This window comes from Coptis chinensis, chromosome 2 (assembly GCF_015680905.1).
Source record: "Coptis chinensis isolate HL-2020 chromosome 2, ASM1568090v1, whole genome shotgun sequence".
Classification (NCBI taxonomy): domain Eukaryota; kingdom Viridiplantae; phylum Streptophyta; class Magnoliopsida; order Ranunculales; family Ranunculaceae; genus Coptis; species Coptis chinensis.
This window is the reverse complement of record NC_141457.1, coordinates 110736029-110758543: the sequence shown is the minus strand read 5'-3', so window position 1 is coordinate 110758543 and position 22515 is coordinate 110736029. Positions and strand designations below refer to the sequence as shown.

At 33.6% G+C, this 22515-nt stretch overlaps 2 protein-coding genes across 3 annotated transcripts; one reads left to right on the top strand and one right to left on the bottom strand.

Moving 5' to 3' along the window:
- The first annotated feature begins 9796 nt into the window (after positions 1–9796).
- On the top strand, positions 9797–13359 carry LOC147520581 (putative cinnamyl alcohol dehydrogenase 1). Of its 2 annotated transcripts, none has more exons than XM_086592131.1 (5): positions 9797–9975; positions 10180–10293; positions 10381–10608; positions 10695–11134; positions 13057–13359. In XM_086592131.1, exons 1-5 carry the CDS (start codon positions 9887–9889, stop codon positions 13236–13238), a joined length of 1053 nt encoding a protein of 350 aa, XP_086448257.1. In that variant the 5' UTR covers positions 9797–9886; the 3' UTR covers positions 13239–13359. The 2 variants fall into 2 exon arrangements, with proteins under 2 accessions (XP_086448257.1, XP_086448256.1); XM_086592130.1 differs by lacking the exon at positions 13057–13359 and adding an exon at positions 11491–11811 and having other exon boundaries at positions 9798–9975.
- A 2794-nt stretch (positions 13360–16153) lies between these two features.
- Positions 16154–21339, bottom strand: LOC147520580 (UNC-50 family protein). The gene is made up of 10 exons (XM_086592133.1): positions 21046–21339; positions 20671–20738; positions 20403–20428; positions 19639–19729; positions 18988–19083; positions 18430–18498; positions 17246–17304; positions 17020–17142; positions 16638–16709; positions 16154–16552 (listed from the first exon to the last, which is right to left on the bottom strand). Exons 1-10 carry the CDS (start codon positions 21133–21135, stop codon positions 16497–16499), a joined length of 750 nt encoding a protein of 249 aa, XP_086448259.1. The 5' UTR covers positions 21136–21339; the 3' UTR covers positions 16154–16496.
- Between the last annotated feature and the right edge of the window lie 1176 nt (positions 21340–22515).

Genomic DNA, 22515 nt, shown 5'->3' with positions numbered 1-22515 from the left:
CATCTCTATCCCTCTAAATAACAGTGTTATAAGATAGAGAGTAGGTTTCACTAAATCAATGGTTTGAACAATCCTATGCCACTTAACCTAGCACAGTTTGAAACCTACTTTTTTTTTCAACGCCATTTCAACCAATCTCTATCCCAAATTTTACAAAAGACAAAATTGTCCTTACATGTGGTGATAAAATAGAAGTAGTGGGGTTAGTGTAGTAATTTGTTGTTATGATAATTAGCATGTGGTTTGGTGTGGACACTTTGCAAACCACTCCACTTCAAATAGTATCGTATGAAATTGTATTTTACATTTCACGCCACTTCAATTGCCGTCATTTGGGTTTTTACAAACCACGGCATTTCAACTCCTGTGGAATGCATTCTTCATTCCTCAATAATACTCTCTATATAGAGAGTTAAATATGGATAGAGAGATAAAACCATCACAATTCCCATGGATTTTGAGAGAATGCAGAGCCATTGGACTCAGCCTAAGTCACTAACTGGAGTCTAAGACTAAGTTTTTTATTTGGTAACTGTCTAGGACTAAGTTGTGCTCCCTATAATAAGGGTTCAAGTTTATAGCATGTTTAAACTTTAATGTGAGCGTGTAAGAGTATTTCATTCGCACTCTAACTTTTCCCTGGTCAAACGAAAAGAGAATTGAGATTAATGAAAATAAAAAAAAAATAAAAAAAATAAAAAATTGCATATGCATCTTCTTTTTTCATAAAACAGGTAATAACGAAAAGAGAATTGCATATGCATCTTCTTTTTACATAAAACAGGTAATAACGTAATATACTCGTATATTTGGATTGTGGACATAATTAGTTGGATTGTGGACATAATTAGTGACAGTCCAAATAAACATATGCATCCAATGTTGTTGATGAATCGTGATCGTACACAAAATATTAATTTTTAATTTGACTTTTGTTTTAGTTCTTGACTAGATTTTGTACACAGTCATACGTCCGGCCTCTTTTAGTTATGATAGGATGATTTTTTTTTAATTCAATTTCATTTCAAATTTTTGAACTTTGTAATCTATAAGCAATTTATTATTGTATACATTATATATTACGGATGTTAGAGAAGTTCCACGTGGCCGGACTACTATTTTAGATATCAGAAAAATTAATTCCTTTCCCATCAAAGAAAAAGGTGAAGCTATCATTAAGTCAAACGTATACACGTCCATAAAACACATACTTTTAGCAATGACAATTTTTAAACTGCTTCATAAAAACTCATTGTAAAACAGTTAACATTGATATACTGCCCCTCATAATTGCTTTAAAAAAAACTTTTACACACCCTAATAGCTAAAGTACCAAAGCCCTACAATGTGAAAAACTTTCTTATTATGGACTATAGATAAGAAAATTTAACGTGATGCATGGTTAAGAAATAATGCATGATAATGAGCTTAGTGTTGAGTAACCCGGGCCGGCTAACCATATATAGCCATCACCATTTCAGCCCACTATTGCCCTGTTTTAACCGTTAGCTAACAATAATACTCCCTCGTCTTCTCCACATTTCTCTCATCCTTCTCTAACAAAAAACTCCTCGCCTATCCATAATTAATAAAAGTTTTTAACCTAATTCTCTTTTAACAAATATAAAAGATTAAAAGCTACAATAGAATCTTACCTCCATCATCTCTCCTTGCCTTCTATAGTTTTTTTTTCTATAATCCTTCATTCTTTCTACTTTTGTGGTGTAGAATTCTTCTTTTATTTATCTAGCTAGTTATATTCTGTGTTAAATAAATCTATTGAAGTTTATTAGTTTAAGAATATTATTCAAGTAAGAAAATGGAAAAGATTGTGATCAATTTTTTTATTATAATTGTTATCTTATAATTTGATATTTCGAACTTTAGTATTAATAATAGAGATGCCTCCTATTCGAACTTTGCTTAGGGTCCCCAATTGTCTTAGTTTTTAAAACAACTTTGCAGCTTTAAAATAGCATCAGTGGTCTTAGTTTTGAAAGTGCCATATACAGTATCTTCACCTGCATTTGATCTAAGTGACTCCCTTGCATATGCTACCACACCATTATGTATATTATATTACACTGACAGATCGAAATTATTTTCAGAACTAAGTTGCTACTTCAATTCTTATTAAGAGATAGATATATGACCTTACTTATTTGCTACTCAAAGTCCCTCATAACCCATAACCTATATTGTGCCAATCCACTAAATTTCTTTTCAATTTTTTTTTTTCTTTCTGTCACACTAAATATTCCTTAGATATCAACACTATAAGTAGTCTTTTGTTTCAAACTTGTGCGTAGGGGTTTTAGTGCATATCTTCTGTTTATGAATTTCAAACATGACATTGAAAGCCTTGAGCTCTACTTTTGGCATTGAGCTTGGATGTACAACACCTTCAGATTAAGACCATGTTAAGTTTTTTCCTGCCCAGTCGTCGTCCTCAAACCAAACTCATCCCCTACGCATATTATTACTCATTGAATTCCATAGTAAGTAGTAATTAATTCCTCTGGCCATACACTCACACTCATATTTCTCGCTCATTTAACACATTCTTCTATTATAACATATTTGTTACCGAGTCCTGAGTGCTTCATAATATTGCTAGCTATCGTTCTCCATGTGCTCCAAACTTGGTTATGTATTCTCCACTGCAAATTTGTTTCGACTTAGTGTGTGCTGTCCAAATCACATACACTGCCAACATTCTCTGCACTTGTTAAGGATTTCCTTCTACTCGATCATGTAATAGGTGCAACTACACATGACCAACATAAGTGTGCTATGCAACTGGACTCAAATTAACATAAGTGTGTGTGGCTTTGTGCACTTGGCACCTACTTTTTTTTTTGGTAAACACTTAGCACCTACTTGATCAAGGAGAAAAAAAAATTAAAAATCCTTATTTGATGCTATTTGTATATGGAATGATGTTCTAACACCTAGCTTTATCAACTCGTTCAAGACTAATGACTTGTCAACCTAAATGACAATCTTTCAATTCGACAAATCTACTGTTAGTTAGCAAATTAATTTGAAAAAAACAAAAGTATGTAGTACAAAAACGTTTAGTGTACCTTAGTTTAGATCACACACATATATTCTAGGATAGACAAATCTTGTCGTTGTGCTTCTTTAATTGGTGTGACTCAGGTTCTTCATAATATAGTAAAAATTTAGTCAATAACATATTATGACCTAATGCTTCATCCATAAAGAATAATGGACTTGGTTTCTGTTGCCGAGTCCCGAGTACTTCCTAATATTGCTAACTGCCGTTCTCCATGGGTTATAATTCTTCAATAGTCATTTATGTATTCTCCACTACAACCTTGTTTCAACTTATTGTGTCTGATCCAAATCACATACACTGCCAATGTTTCTGCACATTCTAAGGGTTGTTTTCTGAGTAATTTCCTACAGTTCAATCATGTTATAGGTGTAACTACATGACCAACATAAGTGTATGTGCACTTAGCACCTACCTGATCGATTTAGGAGAAAAAAAATTAAAAAATCCTTATTTGATGTTACTTGCATCTGAAATTTCTAACACCTAGCTTTATCAACTCGCGCTCAAGATGGTTAGAGAATAATGTAAATTGAAAAGATGATAACATTTGAAAATATACTTATCAGAACATTATTGACTTGAAAAGTTTGTTTTGGATCCGGGCATATGCTCGGGATCTTTTAGATATTATAAGGTTAATAAGATTTAAACTTCCCATATAGATCGAGAGTTTCCTAACAGGAAATGCTTCATTTTGATAGATTTTACATTTAAAAATTTTACGATCTAATTCAAGCACAAAATGTGATGCTTTAGTTAAACCCTCTAATATACAAAAGGATTTAACTACGCATTTGGTAGCAACTCCTAACACGTACCACACATGAACACCCCAACTAATACATCATAATTAATCTATGTAGGTACAAACTGTACGTAACAAGCACTTATAGTAGTAAGAACTTATAAGCTATAAGTTATAAGTTATACAAGCATCTTTAGGAGAGAAACCAATAAAACACCAAATTTCTGAACCAAACCAAACACCAAACCAAAAAAACACCAACCAACTTTAGGAGAAACATCAAATATTCGACATCAAATGACGCAGTTTTGGATAAACTGCGTCATATAGCCCACGCGGCTTTCTCAAAACCACGTCACTAAATCCCATCTTAAAAGCCCAAGCCCACACGGTTTTCCAGAAACCGCGCGATGTGTCGCAAATAAACTTTCTTCTTTTTTCTCTTTCCAAATCTCTCCCACAGTTTTCGCAAAACCGCGTGATTGAAGCCCACATTCTAGCCCAAGCCCATGCGGTGTTAAAAAAAACCGTGCGGTTTTTCCAAAACCACGAGAGAGATTTGATACAACACCAAAGCTGGAACCAAATTTTGGCCGATTTGGTGTTTGGTTTGGTGTTTTTTTGGTGTTTTCATCAACATATATCTCTCCTAAAGATGAAAAAACACCAAATTATTGGAAATTTGGTGTTTGATGCTAGGATAGTATTTTACCTAAAGATGCTCTAAGTACAAAATATTCAAGTTTTTTTATCTCCCCTAGTCCCCTTAATTAATATTAAACTTGATAGCTTAATTCGAAATTTTTTGGCCATCTCAACAATTAAGAGTCTCCTTGTGTATTTTCCCTACTCAATTTATCTTCTTCTTTATTTTCTTCTTATAGATTTTGAATAAATTATGGTCTTTTTCCAAGTTACAGTTGGTCAATCTCATCCCTAGTGGTATTCTGGCCACTTGTCAATACTTCAAAATAGGTATTTATTTAGACCAAGTGTGTTCTATGCTCAATTGCACCTATCATCAATCTATCCCATATGTCCCATTCCCCAAACCCTTTTGAAGTTAAGTCCAAGCAAAATCCCCATTTCCAGTCAAGGTTTTTGTGATGTTATGTCAAATGGATTTTATGTTAAAATGGAACCTAGACACGTATAGAACATAGTTTCTAGACTTTTTTCATGATTTTTTAACAAACACACAATTTCCCTAATTGAGTCCCGTTTTGTGTCTTCTACTCATACGCTAGGCAGCGCAACTTCGTTTGCTTAATTTTTTGTTCCGATCAAAAGATTACTTAACTAGCAATGAGGTTAATTACTTGGCCACAACAATAATGATGATCCTCTTTTCTTTAATTCCAACATGAAAGATCAAAATCTATTCACATGGGCAGAGATATGTCTTGGTGTCAAGTCTTGCTTAATTTAATGAAATGATCATTCTTTTACAACTTTGAATTTAATGAGTGCGTTTCATTTCCAGTCCCATTATACACATTTATTTTGGTGGTATCAATGCCTACAATTTTATGATGACATCCTCTTACCTAGATTTTGTACTTTTACCTATAGCTAAATTGCTAATACCATTGGGGGTAAGATAATGCGTATGTGATATGTCTGTATACACGCAGTTTATGCTGCAAATAAATAGTTTTGGAATAATAATATGAAGTCCATTTATGTTGTTTAGAATAGAAATCAAGACATATTTAACATTGTTATTTTCATGATCACCGTGTTCTGCTAGTTTCCGGTCAATTTGTATTTTCAACACTGGCTTTGAGAGTGATTTTCACCCGAAAATGGGTCTTGGGACCAATTTCTTGTAATTTTATATTGTCCTATGTAAATCCCGATTTGCCCTTGAGTCGAAATGATTAATGAAGATTTGTCCTAAAATCAAAATTATTAATGAAGATTGCTGCCGGTTTTTCTTAAATTCGTAATTAAAATTTATGGTGGACTTGGGGCAAAACTATTATTGGGCTTTGTGCTTGGGCGTAATCCCTGGATTATTTTGTTACTCTGAAACTTCCAATTATTTTTAAGATTTTTAAGAGAGAGCTTCAGATTTACGTCTTATTAAATGGCTTGTGTTGATCTTTAATTCTAACATTAAAGAAAAATACATAATTTGTGGGCATGTTTCCTATTTTTTAGGAAATAATTGATATATTCTTTATATGTGCAAAATTTGTGGGGTAATTTCTTTCATATTTTTGAGGAAATAATAGCTAGTTAAAAATAATTATGTTTTAGAAAATAATTGTATATACTAATTTGAATTGCACTTAAAATTGCACTTAAATTGGAAAAGTTGTACTAAAATAGAAAACCATGTGGTAGAGTTATATTAATCGTAAGTAGATCCATGTGCAAGTGCTCTTTTGGAAAGTAGAAATTAAATCAAACTCTCTAAAGACGTAGGAGAGAGAAAAGGCTATCTCTCATATTAGAGTGTCACTTAGGATAGAGAAAAATCTATTAATCGTAAGTAGATCTATGTGCAAGCACTATTTTGAAAAATGGAAATTGAATCAAGTTTTTTAAAGAGTCTACGTAGCATGGTAAAAATCATTGTAGAAAGCCATGTAGGAGAAAGAAAAAGTTATTTCTCATATTAGAGTGCCACCTTAGAGAGAGAAAATCTCTCTTAGAAGTATCTGTTTTAATATATAGATATATTAAATAGATTTGTTAGATTAATTTGATTTGTTTTTGTTCCTCACCTCTGTTTTAATATATAGATATTAAATAGATTTGTTAGATTAATTTGATTTGTTTTTGTTCCTCACCTCTGTTTTAATATATAGATATTAAATAAATTTGTTAGATTAATTTGATTTGTTTTTGTTCCTTATTATTGGGTGGGACAAGATCACTTTGTGATAGTGACTGCAGCCACATAATCAGTCTACTATACTGCGAAACAATGTTTTAATACCCCAGTGTGCCAAATTATTGAATAGCGTAAGAACTTAATGGAAAAACCCATGAGAGTTGGCTTCTTATGCTTGTGGTTATATAGTGTTCTATACTTTTAGTATCATAGAATTTTCATGAAAGAATTCGCGAAGAATAAACCGTTCAGACGGTTGGATTAATCTAAATATGTACCAAATGGCATAACCCGCATATTGCTTGGCACACAAAAGACTGAAATAGGGTGTTGGGCCGAGTGTTTTCTGTTACCAATTAAGATTTTGTTACCAAATGAGTGTATTACCATATGATCAATTAATTTGAAAGTCAAAACTCAAAACTATAACAGCCATGAAAGTTTATACAAATTAATTTGGAGATGACACACTAGCATTACTTGAGTCAAAAAAATAAAGAAGAACTTGAGGAACAAGAGAGTAAAGATAAAAGACCACTAAGTTGGACTTATTGGCTCGTTTAAAATCAACCTAACAAAATAGTTGCATCATAAGTTACCAAAATTATTAGCGTTTTCGTTAAGAATTTGGACAAACTCACAAACGAACATCGTAAGCAGTAGTTGGTGGAGTTCACTGCCTGTATACCACGTGTCCTTCTTACTAAGGTGTTTAATACTTTAAGAGGACTCATACTTTAATATACGCCAAGTGTTGATTGAGATGCCAAATCAAGAAAATTATGCCATGTTTGGACAGAAAAATAGTCAAAATTCACACGAAAACAATATATATATAATAAAGGGAATCCATCTAAATCACTTTCTAGACAATAATTTATACAACACCCATTTACAAGTTGAACTAATGGTTGGTATTTTGTGTTTATGATTTAAACCATTGTATGGATCACATCCACAAAGTTTTAGATTATTTCAAAATTTCTACCATTTTCAAAAGTTGATTTGAAATTAGAGTTTATTTTGACTTATAAAATTTTGTAATCCTCTCTTTTGACATTTTTAGAAATTTTCGAATGGTGAGAGTATGACATGCACAAAAAATAAGTTATAAGTAAATTTGTAGAATAAGATAGAGGGCATTGTATAAACTGTTATATATGGATCACTCCCCTATAACTAGGATCAATGGGTTCATGGTCAAATCCCCCAATGATACATTTTATACCAGAACAAATGGGTATCTTGATTTGTTAGAAATTAGACAAGTAAAGAAAAAAAAAACACAGAGATATATACATATCAAAAAATCTATTTAGACTCCCTTAATAACTCAACAGGGACTCCATATCTTAAGTGACATCCAAATTATATTTCTCTTTCCAATAATTAAAAAACTAAAATAGAGAAAATAGTAACAACTACTAAATGACAACTTACCCAATTAAATAACAAAAATAACACTCGAAAATAGTAACAAATAAATGACAAAAATTTTTGCCAACATTTCCACAAACAAATTAAACAAAAAAAGAAATAAGATAAAGAAATTTTAGATTTCTGAGCTTCAGAACCACATTCTTAGGAGTTGTGGTCCAGTGCTTTCAGATAAGATTCTTGATGGTGCTAGCAGTGTATTGAGTCTCTGCCTACTCGATTTTGACTTCAATTCTCTGGCTGTGAATGTTATCGTCCCCTTAAAACCACAAAACGTTTTGGTAGAAACGTTCTACGGTAAGATTGTTGCTGGTATCGAGAAAGAGTTTGATTTATCTGCTCGTCAAAAGGCAATCATGGGATGTTTGCAGTCGGAACACGCAAAATATTTTCTACTTGCTATTCCGATGGAAGGACTTGGACAACGTATGTCGCAAATGGAGTATCGTTCTATTCTCCGGCACCGTCTCATGATTCCTTTGTACTCTGACGGTGATTTATGCCATGATTGCAAAAAGAATAAATTGGATGCTTTCGAGGACCATGCAGCACATTGTCGACATTTTTCAGGTTTCATATATCGACATGATCATGTCATAGACATTTTATGAAATGCATTTTGGAGGGTGTACAAGTGAAGAAGGAGGCTCTTGTCAATTTTCTCACTGATCCAAATAAGAGAAGATCAATACTTCGGCATGCGGATGTATTGATCTATAGTTTGTCTGAAGGGAATTATCTGTTGATGTAACTGGAGCATCTACGTTGGTAAGGCTTGGGAATTGAGTCTTTTGAGGTGGGAGAAACAGCTAATAGAGTAACGGCAGAGAAGATTGAGAAACACGAGGATGTTTGTAAGGATAACCAACATTGGTATGAAGGGATGTTTGTAAGGATAACCAGCATTGTTTCATTCTGTTTAATTTCGACACTTTTGGTTTTTTTGCACAACAGTCTGTTGAGCTCCTTAAGAGGTTCCAAAAAGTTATGGACATTAACATAATTAATGACAGCTGGTTCTAACGAGTTTGTACTTAGGAGGATAGGATTTGTCATTGGGAAAAGACTTGCAGCGCAACTTGTTGCACACCCCTCCTAATCATTTGTAAAACTCATTATCATTATCAATAAAATTTTTACTTAAAGAAAAATAAAAAAAATAAAACTCAACACCCTAAAAATAGTTGAGCGCTCAAAAAATTCACTTTCGTCATTCTCAGTCCCCCTCATTCACTTTCTTGTTACATAATTTTATTTTTTATCATTTTAATTTATATTAATTTTGAACGAAGAAAAAAAAAATCATATGATTATCTATCTATTGACTTAAACAAATGTTTGGATGTTGGATGATTATGTCAAAAAATCATTTTTTGAGAGTTAATGTTTTTTTTTCTTTGTTTCTTTGGTTGAATTGTTTATAGAAATATAGACAATTTTTTGATTTATTTGTTATTTTGGTTTTAGTCATTTAATTTGTATGAATTTATTTTTTTATGTTTGTTTTTTTAATTTTGGAAAGATAATAGGATTTTGATACCCGAAATTGAGTCCCAAAAGAGTTATTGAGGGCAGCATGACGTTGTACCAGCTCCACCAACCACCACCTATACTGTTGCTGACAAGTGACAAGTCTCTCTGTGCTAATTTTCTTCCTTTTATGTGTCTATTTATTCATCGTCCCTTCTTCTGTTCTCCACTACTCATTTCACATTTCTATTCGACTATTCCGCACCACACCAAAACCCTCCCCCTGTTTCTCTCTTTAACTCACAATTAAATGGGAAGTCTTGATGTTGAGAGAACCACTACTGGATGGGCAGCCAGAGACCCAACTGGTGTTCTATCTCCATACACTTATGGTCTAAGGTAATGTTATTAATTGTCACAGAAGTATTCAAGTATCACCAAATGATTTGTTGCATATGACACCAACTCACCAAGAAGTTGTGTTCTTGTATAAGCGACAGTCAAAAATCATTTTTGTGACGAAACAAAGAGTGTGAGCACTTAAAGGCGTTAAAGCACAAAATTTCATACTAGCTAATTATCCGCTAAACTTTTACTGAACAGAAACACAGGCGCAGAAGATGTGTACGTGAAGGTGACATACTGTGGTATCTGCCACACTGACATCCACCAAATCAAGAATGATCTTGGCATGTCTAACTACCCTATGGTCCCTGGGTTCGTACACTACTACACCCACTCTGTCTTAGTTCTTTTCTGTTTGCTTCTACAATTTCTTGATTTTTGGGATTTGTTCTATTCTAGGCATGAAGTAGTTGGAGAGGTTTTGGAAGTTGGATCAGATGTGACCAAATTCAAAGTAGGAGATTGCGTTGGAGTTGGTGCACTTGTTGGATCTTGCAGGCAGTGCCACCCATGTAAATCAAACATTGAACAATATTGTGGCAAGAGGATCTGGTCTTACAATGATGTGTATACTGATGGAAAACCAACCCAAGGTGGGTTTGCTGGGGAAATGGTCGTTGATCAAAAGTAAGTCATCTTCAATTCACTATATTATTATCATGCTCCGAAGTTCATGATCATTTAATTATTATTTTTTGGCTTTCTCATTACAGGTTTGTCGTGAAAATACCTGAAGGTTTGCCAGCAGAGCAAGCAGCACCACTTTTGTGTGCCGGGTTAACCGTGTTCAGCCCGTTGAGGCATTATAATTTGACACAAAGTGGGCTTAAAGGAGCGATTTTGGGCCTTGGAGGAGTTGGGCACATGGGTGTGAAAATTGCCAAGGCCATGGGACATCATGTCACGGTGATTAGTTCATCTGAGAAAAAGAAAGTGGAAGCTATGGACGATTTGGGTGCTGATGCTTATCTTGTAAGCACAGATTCAAAGCAAATGCTACAAGCCATGGATAGCCTTGATTACATATTGGATACAGTACCTGTGGGCCACCCACTTGAGCCCTATCTTTCTTTGTTAAAAGTGGATGGTAGATTGATCATCATGGGTGTCATTGCAGAACCTCTCAAATTTGTCTCTCCCTTGATAATGCTTGGTAATTTCTCAAGTTTTTCCAAAATAAAATTTGCCTCCTCAAGTATTTTCAATCAGCTATATCTTATGTTATTTTGTCGTCACATCAAAGTGGTGTGTAGCTTACAGTAGTACTAACTTCTAAGAGTTGGTGTGCCTACAAGTCTACAAACACCATTCTCCAACAACTTCAACTTCACACATGGATATGCTCATATGCATGCTGAATAAGATAAGATAAACATGTTTTAATATATATTAGGGCTAACCAATAGATGAGCAAATTAGGATCGGGGTGGGGTGGAGACTCTACTAGTTAACCCTATATAATATATATACTTGTCTCTTTTTAAACGTGTTTATTAATTTGTTTTGAAGGGAGGAAGTCTATATCTGGGACCTTTGTTGGGAGTATGGAAGAGATAGGAGAGATGCTAGAGTTCTGCAAAGAGAAAGGGATAAGTTCCCAGATTGAAGTGGTCAAGATGGATTACATCAACAAAGCCTTGGAGAGGTTGGAGAAGAATGATGTCAGATATAGATTTGTTGTGGATGTTGCTGGTAGCAAGCTTGATTCCTGATTTGCGTGCTTGTCCACAACTCATGTAAACTTTTTACAAACGTGATTTTGATGTTAAACGATCTTTTATTACATGTTATGAGCAGAGTACTACAGTTTGATTTATACAATTGTTTTTTATTTGGAGTGGAGAACATAATTATGGTGGTTCCAATGTGCTTTTGTTTGAGTGCGCAATTTCTTAATATTGAGGAAAAGTTCTATGAATAATGGTGAGCATAGTCACAAAAGTCTCCGATTTTTTAAAAAAAAAAAAAAAGACGAAAAAAATCTCTAAAATTGACTGGTAACCGAATTTCTAAACGAATAAACATAAATGGTAAAAGTCTACTAATTCTCAGTGTTTAGCGATTTTTCCCATTTTTTATAATGATTGATAGTTTTCTATATATTTATTTTAATATTTTATTTTTAAATTGTAAATATTTGTAGGATATTGTAAGGACTAAGGAATACCAACTTGACAAGATTTTACATATAATTTTGCAAATTTTGAATTTGATTTATGCTCAAAATAACCATGACATGATGTACAATCCATAGTTCGTGATTCCGAACTATCCAAAATTCCGAAATCATCTGACCCTCCGAAAACTAAACCCTCAAATATAGAGTCAAAATATCCAAAATTCCGAAATCATCTGAAATTGTGAATGTAATAGGGGTTGAAATTTAATAAATTTCAGTTTTTAGATTTGTCGGAATTCCAAAAATTCTGAAATTCCAAACTATGGTACAATCACACACTGCTATACTATTTTTTGTTTTAATTATTTATGGTTTTTCCGATTTTTTTAACGAATTATTCATTCTTGCTGAATTGATACCAACTTTGGGACTACCATGGTGAGGGGTTTCACTGGGCCATGTCAACCTGGAATATCTGAATTTCAGAGAACCATTTTAGTTTGGGTGATAACTGGTATTATCTCCCCCCATGGGTCTTCCCTCAAAATAAAAAACAAAAAATAAAATAAATAAAAATCAGATTAGATTGACCGTTTATTTTTTTCGTGTGCATTTTGAGGAGAAGATCCTAATTTTCCATATAGTAGGGTAACCCTTTTAGTTTTTAACAGACCCATAACTGAATGACTTATTGACTTGATCAATATTTTCTCCAATGAAGTTTAGCTAGTGATTGTCTGTGGGTTTTACGATTAATACAAAAAACTACTTGAATGATTATTAATTATAAACTTTTTAATCAAAAGTGTGGTGGAAAAGTTCACAAAAGTGTGAAAACAAGAGGTTCGTATGCTAATCGAGAGAGACAGCAGTAAAGCCAAACTTTTCCTATTGTATAACCCTATATAATATATATATTGTCTCTTTTTAAACGTATTTATTAATTTGTTTTGAAGGGAGGAAGTCTATATCTGGGACCTTTGTTGGGAGTATGGAAGAGACAGGAGAGATGCTAGAGTTCTGCAAAGAGAAAGGGATAAGTTCCCAGATTGAAGTGGTCAAGATGGAGAGGTTGGAGAAGAATGATGTCAGATATAGATTTGTTGTGGATGTTGCTGGCAGCAAGCTTGATTCCTGATTTGCGTGCTTGTCCACAACTCGTGTAAACTTTTTACAAACGTGATTTTGATGTTAAACGATCTTTATTACATGTTATGAGCAGAGTACTACAGTTTGATTTATACAATAGTATTTTTATTTGGAGTGGAGAACATAATTACGGTGGTTCCAAATTCCAATGTGTTTTGTTTGAGTACGCAATTTCTGAAGGTATTTGTTACTAACGGAACATATTGTGTTGGATGGACTCTAAAAAAAACAATTATTACAAGTGTGTCATCGGTCCAAAAAAGTTAAAAAAAAAAAAAACAATTATTATAAGTGTGTTATTGGTCTCAAAAAGTTGAATTCAAAAACCCCAAGTTTAAACGACCCAATTAGGTCATTCGTTGTGCAAACCAAACGGTCTGGTCACACCGTTTAGACTAAGTCCAAAACGATGTGGCCATATCGTTTGAGATTTGGACTTAGAAAAAAAATTTACAGGTGTGGTCACATTGTTTGGACTAAGTCCCAAACGACTGGGCCACACCGTTTGGGACTTAGTCCAAACAATGTGCCCACACTGGTCAAAAGGCCAAAAAACATAACTTTATATTTTTTTCAAAGTTCAAATCTCAAACGGTGTGGCCATATCGTTATAGACTTAGGAGGTGTTTGTTTTTCCTACTTATAAGTGATAAACCACTTATAAGCACTTATAAGTGGTGGACCATTTGTTTTTTCCCACTTATAAGTAGTCAACGGTCAAAAAAACTTATAAGTAGGGCCGAAAGTTGTAAACGAGAAAATTTTACTTACGCCAATTTATAAATAGGAGATTAGACATAAAATTACAAAACTACCCATGGACGCATATAAAATTACATAACTAACCAAATAGCAAATGAGTTGATGCAAATGAGAAGAAGTTAATATCTTTCCAATATCACTTCTTGATTATCATAATAAACAGTATGTCTATTGTGGATTGTTTAATGCATGGTCTATATGAATTTATTTCTACTTCCATTAAATTGATTTCTTATATGATCATCATTAACTTCGACAAGAGAATACATGTGTTATTAAAATATGGATAAAATTGTAATGTCGACACTTATAAGCGCCTGAAAAAACAAATACCCCTACCACTTATAAGTATTTATAAGTAGCAAAAAACAAACATATTTTAGGACCTACTTATAAGTAGCATTTATAAGTGTTTGGCACTTATAAGTAGCAAACACTTATAAGTAGGAAAAACAAACACTCCCTTAGTCCAAACGGTGTAGCCATATCGTTGGGGATTTTTCTAAGTCAAATTCCAAAACGATTACTACCACATTGTTTTGGACTCAAATCGCACGGTGTAACTGGATCGTTTTTAGTGCACAATGAACGACCTAGCCGAGTCGTTTAAGCTTGGGGTTTTCAAATTTTCTCATTCAGCCACTGTACACATGCATATTCATCCTTAGTCACGTACATATTCAGCCCTAGTGTTTAATGTTAGTGTTAGGATATAGTTTTCATAGTTTAAGATTTAGGATGGTGGAAGAGAAGAGAAGAGAATGGCTAAAAATGAAAAATTCACGTTGGTTTGGGAGGTGCCTAACACAAAACAACTTTTTGGGACCAATGACACACTTGTAATAATTATTATTTTTTGGACTTTTTGAAACTAATGATATATTTGTAATAATTGTTTTTTTTTTTTTTTCTAACACAATATGGGCTCCGTAGGACCCTTTCTTAATATTGAGGAAAAGTTGCAAGAATGGTGAGCATAGTCACAAAAGTCTCCGAATTTTTTAAAAAAACGAAAAAAGTCTCCGAATTGACTACTAGTTACAGAATTTCTAAACGAATTAACATAAAAACGGTAAAAGTCTACTAATTCTCAGTGTTTACCGATTTTTTAGCAATTTTTTTTTTAAATGATTGATAGTTTTCTATATATTTATTTTAATATTTTATTTTCTAAATTACAAACATTTGTAAGATATTGTAACGACTAAGGAATACCAACTTGACAAGACTTTACATATAATTTTGCAAAGTTTGAATTTGATTTATGCTCAAAATATCTGAATTTCGGAAACCATTTTAGTTTGACATGATGCAATCACAAATAAACCTCATCAGTCATACTAGTATGATTTTTTGAATTCTAGTTATAATCTTAATATAAAAACATTTTTTGTTTTAATTATTTATGGCTTTTCTGATTTTTTTTAACAAATTAATGATTTCAATTCTTGCCGAATTGATAAAAAAACTGAAAAAATTTGCCCTGATCTCTCTACGATAGTGAGGGCTTTTTTTTTCAATCTTTAAACCTGTCGCCATGTCAACCTGGAATATCTGATAATTTAATATAAAAACATTAGGAGAACCATTTTTGAGTTTGGGTTTTCTAAATTAAAATAATATAAAAGTAATTAATTTCTCCCCATTAGGAAAATTAGGGTCTCCCTCCAAAATCACATTACAAATACAAAATCAGATTAACAAAATCAGATTAGATTTACCGTGTATTTTTTTGTGTGTATTTTGGAGAGAATACCCTAATTTCCCAAGTGGTGGCTAACCCTTTTAGTTTTTAACAGACCCCATAACTGAATGACTTATTGACTTGATCACTATTTTCTCCAATGAAGTTTAGCTAGTGACTGTCTTTGGGTTTTACGATCAATACAAAAAGCTACTTGAATGATTACTAATTATAAACTTTTTAATCAAAGGTGTGGAAAAGTTCACAAGAGTGTGAAAACAAGAGGTTCGTATGCTAATCGAGAGAGACAGCAGTAAAGCCAAACTTGCGTTCTATCTGGAACTCTAGAAACTTCGACAAAAAAGAACAGATGGCTTCAATGAGTTCGCAAACCATAATTCTCAGCTGGAGAAAATAACAATAGATAATCTTTTTTAGGGGGCAATTTGAACAGACGGTTTGCGGTCTTCCAACATTTTGTTATTCACAAGAGGAGCAAAAACACATTCCATCTGACGTCTCAGCTCATCCACTTCGACCCACAGAGCCACACAATATAATTACCCAAAACGTCCAATCCCCCCTCTCCATCTTACTCAAATTCAACGACTCAACAATGAGTGCTACAAAAGCTGAATATATCTGATGTAGAAACCTTTACGCTCTTTACAAAAAAGAAACATCCATACATCAACAAAGATTTTCATTTCTTTCCTTTCAAGTTTCAAAATGATGTTTCCATAGAATGTTACAGCTCAATCCTATATGGTCTCTGCAGTGTTAGCCTCAGCATATTAGAAGTTAACTGAAGTAAATACTCATCATGTATCTTGTGGGGTTGAAACCAATCAGAATCACTGCAAACATTAGACCATAATTAATCTTCAACGTCACATGTCAAAGAAAATAACAGTGAACTCAGGAGCAGAAGTTGATACTTACGGATGGGAAAAAGAATGATGACCACTCCAATGGGATACAAGAAGAAGGTGGTCTTTTCCAAAAAGGGAAGCACTGCAGTCATTTAACCAACACAATCAGATAGTTACATTACCACACCAACAAACCCTTATAGTGCATTATTTCTCAACTAACAGTGACCTCAAAAAAAGGACAAATGCACAACTCAAGTAAGATAAATTATAGCACCATTGTGTTAACCAAAATATCCTTGCCACACCCTTTTTTTACTATTGCCATACCATATCCCTTGTCACACTTGTACACCTAGATACCTGACCTTTGACCACTCAATTTTTGACAGTACACCCATTCCTAGAAATGGTTCATATAATAATGTTTTTTGGAAAACTAACAAACTTACCATCATATCCTAGAAAGTTGAGGTAGTGGTAGTAGGAAATGGCCGCCATGAAAAGCAAATTTGATAGCAGAACTGGGATGAAACCGTGTGCCACCAAGAGGGGTGATAGAAAGTAATGAATTACTGGTACAAAATAAAATAATCAGTACAGAGCAAAATAATAATAATAATCAGTACATCCTCTCTTTAACAATAGAATGTAGTGACAGGAGAAGACAGAAATTACCATAAAGCGCAACAAACATTGGGAAGAAAGAGTTGCAGTGTACATCAAATGCATAAAGCCTTCAAGGAGGGAAAGGAGACCCACGGTTAGCACATGCAATCAATTTCTAGCACAACGACATCAGTAATCATGTTTTCAATATAGCAAAAAGAGTACAAAAACAAATAAAAAGGAAAGTGGGGAGGGAGAGGGACATAAATGAACACTTCAGAACAAATCATATGAGCATAAAAAACAGAAACATATAATTATAAACAGTTTTTTTTTTAATATTTAATGTGAGATAAGAATCTGGTGCGGATGGCTTCGTACTTACACGAGGACAAGGCATCAAATGGATACAGAGTTACTTGTGCATAATACAAAGAAATATAATCCCTCAATTAAGTCAAGGGTCAAAACATTGACTTCCACTGTCTCCCTTTGGAATTCATGAAATGATAATCACTAATACCAAGCTATGATGCACGGATACGGGTACGGGTACCGATACGGATTTTCTGAAATATTAGGATACAGGTACGGCTAATTATTAGGAATATTCTAAAATATATGTATTCTAAAAAAATTCTTAGTAGTTCTTTGAGTAAAGTAAGTCAGGAACATGTGAGAAACTATTATAACACGTGCCAAAGTCAATACAGCTTGAAGCCTCAAGAAACAATTTACATTTTCAATGGAGCAAAACTATCGGATCAGGTCTATTTCAAGGATTCCAACTGGAATCCATTTAGAGAAGTTCAATCTCTTTCGAGAAAGAAGAGAGATTCAAAATTTTGGTCATTCAAATGAAAGAATTTTGCTAAATCTCCTCCGCCAGCCTCTCTCTCTCAAAATTTATTGGGGTTCTTTTTTTTTTTTGGGTGAGGTACAAATATTCTAGAAATATCTGGTACTTGTATCGGTATCGCTATCGTACCCGACCAATACCAGTGCAATGACATTTTAGGAGTATCCATGCATCATAGATACCAAGTCTGCCCAGGGTGCCTATTTCTTATGAGCACTTGAACATAACAGTTAAAATGCAGTGATCAGATGTATTACATGGTCACAATACAACGTTACCATAGCTAAACATGGAACCACAAAGTTCATATTCAATTTAGAAGAAAACTACAAGCCCTTGCAACTATCACAAGATCAGATGTATAACATATTAACATTAGACTTTAATGACTTGCCATTCAACACGTTGCTCAACTGCATGGCTACTAGGAACCTCTTCGCGAAGATATGTATTTGTCAAAAACCTGCAAGGCATTAAAGAAGATAATCCATGAAACTTCTACTACCAATATGGAGCACTATTATAGACAAATCATTGATAGAATCGTCTCCCACGAAGCATGGAGCATGCATGCATTTGAAGCCAGGCGAATGATATGCCATAATAAATTCATTAATTGATGTAAAAGAAGAAGCTTCTTAATGAAATTGTCAAGAAGCACTATGGATACATACAGCGAGGTCAGGAAGTAAGTTCAAGAACCAAAAACTTATTATAAATTCCACAGCTCCATTTTACAAGCAACATATCATATAGCCAGGAGTATAAGGTAGCATAAAACAGAGGAATATCTCCACAATCCAAAAACTACTCTCCACGAGTCAAAAGTGATGAGAAAGTCTAATGTTATTAGCAACCAAAATCAGAAAGGACCCAATATTGGGAACGATATCAGGCACAGAGAAAGCATCATACGAAAGAATCATCTATTGAATTAAATCTGAAGGCTTACCAACAACATGTAGCCACAACCACTCCAGTTACTAAAAAGTGAAAAACCAATACAGAAACAACTGTGAAGATAGCGTGTGCCACACTATGGTCATACCTGAAATAGATTAAGTATAAAGCATGTGAATTAATTACCAACTTGAAAGGATTCATGTTCACTGAATGAGAAAAATGAAACAACAATAGAACATTCTAGATTAAGACCCAAAGTAACCGCTTGATAGGAAACAAGAGACATCATATTTCAGAAAATGGGGTAGAATTTCTGGAAACGACTGCAAACTTCATCCACAATGCAGCAATGTGTAGAAACAATCATGCAGATCATTTCCTTTTAGTAAAACCACGAATTCAGTATCCTTTGCTTAGAAAAACTTGGAAGAAGAATATTGTGTTTCTCTGTGGTTTCTAAGGTATGCAGTAATTTTCAATGACAATCATCTTATAAGATGAGATCATCTGAATTCCTAAGACACAGATCCACCCATAATAATCTTTTCCGCAGGCCAGGCAAGGCATTAAGATTAGTACAAATTATGAAACCCCTTTTCATGGTGCCTCTTCCGAAAGCCACATGGGGATCAGCTTTGAGTAATTCTTTTGTCAAATGGAGATTAACTTCTAGAACGAAGAACACATGAGAAAAACTTACGTAGCACAATACGCGGAAGTTGCAACTACCAATAGAAGACTGCAAATTACAACAAAAGCTGGATCATCGCGTGCCCACTGGTTCTTTGTTTCTGAAAACACATAAGAAAGAAGATTGAACTCGTTTCCACACACATTTAGTTACCAACAAATAAATAAAGAACAGAGCTTAGCAACAAAATAATTAAACTTTCTTATTTCACTTCCTTCTATAAAAAAAAAAACCTTCCCCCTTTTCAGTAGGTACATGCAACTAAAAATCAAATATGAAGAAAGAAAATTGGAACCTCACCAGATGGTATGCTATTGTAGATTGACTTGATCCAGTTCAAAAAACAAAATCAGAGTTTTCTTTTCTTTTCTTTTTATCGGTAACAAAATGTGAGCTTAGACAGAACTTCATAATAAGACACACAATTATTATGCAAATTTTGATTGTTCTAACCATATGATTAAGTATAATTAAATTAGGTGGAAGCGAAAAAGGATGATGTGATGAAAGTGAAGGAAAAAAAACTAAGGGTTGATAAAGTTGCAAGTAAATGGTGACTTCAAAAAATAAACAAGGATTGGTAAAAAAACTAACCCACTTTTTTCTCTCTCGTCTTATCTTGAAATGCATACAACAACTGTTATCATTCATAATTGACAAGATGGCTCTAATCCAAGTTTATAAGCTGGGACACGGCCCAAACAAAAATTTAGTTAAACATATGTTCGAATATGCACTAGTAAAAAGGATTGGCATAAAGAAGTCAAACTTACGCTTGTGGTACTTAGTGTGCTGATAGCTGCATGCCAAGTTCAGTTCCAGATGCAAAAGAAAATAAAACAAAGTAATTATAAGATTCAGTAGGTCTTCCGAAACATATATAGCCTCTAGCATTCGCATATTTGGGAAAACCATCATAAATGACTATAACCAAAAGACCATCATTTCCCAAAACAAGACGTAGAAAGAATCTCAAAACTAGTCCAGTTACAATGATTAGAATGAAACTAATAAAAGGAGTGAGCAAGAATAGATACGTACACAACTTTAGGCGCGGTGCAGAGATGAAGCATTTGCCAGAAAGTATATTCAATATCCATTTGTTGCCACTACAAATAACACGGATATTAAAGTAACATGAGATCAAGATAACAGCAGATAAATGACTCGTCATGACACAATATTTTTCTTTGAAGTATATTGAATTTTTTAAACGAGTGAGATGTAATAATATTAGTGATCAGTCATTCACTCTAATGTTAATTGCTAACACAGTAGACTAACAAGTGGACATAATTGTAAGCAATGAGACAACCTAAATTTGTGGTTTGACATTTGAATCAGATAATAACAAATGTACAACTTGGAGAGGAAGCCTAGATTTGCAAAATATTTTTAAGGAGAATATATGTGAACCTTGACTATTCTTCGGAGATACTGAGGAAAGACAGGATTCGACCGCACGTTTGAGGCCGTGCGCCCTTTTGATGACACTGTGGGCAGCATCTCTCTCTCTCTCTCTCTCCTTCAGCTTTCGAGATCTAGTGGAATTTCGGCACGTGTTGTTGTTGATCTCTATCTCTGAGCTAGAACTTGAAGACTCTACCAGTTGATCGTCGGCATCTACCAATATCGTTTTGGATCAACTTTTCTCAGCCCTTTCGGCCCGATGCCGTATGACTAAAGGGCAACACATTTTGGGCCCATCGTGACGTAATAATGGTCTTTGATCTTGTTCAATAAGCTTGATAGTTATATGGGCCGGGTTCTTTTTAAAGACCGTCTAGAAAGAAAAAAATAAGGACTGTCTAACTTCATAAAACTGCCCGTAGGACAAAATTGCATTTTAATTTCGCTTCTAGTTTAGTTTCGCAAATAATTAAGGCTTCATGACAAACCGGATTGACCACTACTGAAATACAATATTACCCTTATTTAAGTTTTTTATCAGTTAAATCAAAATCAAAATGTTGTGGCTATTGAGAAAAATTCTCACACGATTTAAGCTTTTATCTAACATAAAATTTTAAAATCAAAATGTTTGCATGTTTGTTGAACACATGCATATTGGCTATTGAGAAAAATTTATTTTGGCTCAGGGGCCACCACCCACCACTAGAGTCCACTTTAGTTTAACACACCTCACATTTTACTAATAAGAACAATATAATTATACAAATTTTAATTTATTTCCATATTATTTCACATATTACATAAAAGATGTTTAAAATCTTTGTTTGTTACATAAAACAAAAAGAAATTCATAAAAATAGGAGATAACAAATAATAACGTTTGGCAAAAATGCACCGATTTTTGTTTTGACATGTGAATTTATAATATAGGGCCATATTTTAAGAGTTGGTTTGGGCCATACAACTTCATGCATAATATATTGGTATGTTTGTTGTATGCATACATGTTTGTTACATATATATTATTTGTATATGTGTTATACACATGTATAATGATGTTTGCATATATGCTATACACATGTATAATGGTGTGTGTATGTTGGTATGCACATGCATAGTGGTGTTTACATGTGTATTGTATACATAATGTGTGCATGTGTGTTGTACACATGCATAGTGGTATTTGCATGTATATCCGACTACTACTCTAAATTTAAAAATATCATCGACGATAACAATATCAAAATCGAGATAAATCACACAATTGATTAACACAAGATTCGAATATTTGAAAAAAATTCAATTGTTGTTCAATTGTTTGTCGAACCAATGCCGAAATCGACCCAATTATTTTTCAATTATCAATAATCTAGAATTGAAAAATGAAAAGAGTGTTTGTCATAAGAGAATAAGATGTTTTCTTATAACTTAAATCACTAATCACAACATACAAATCAACTAACTCAAAAATGA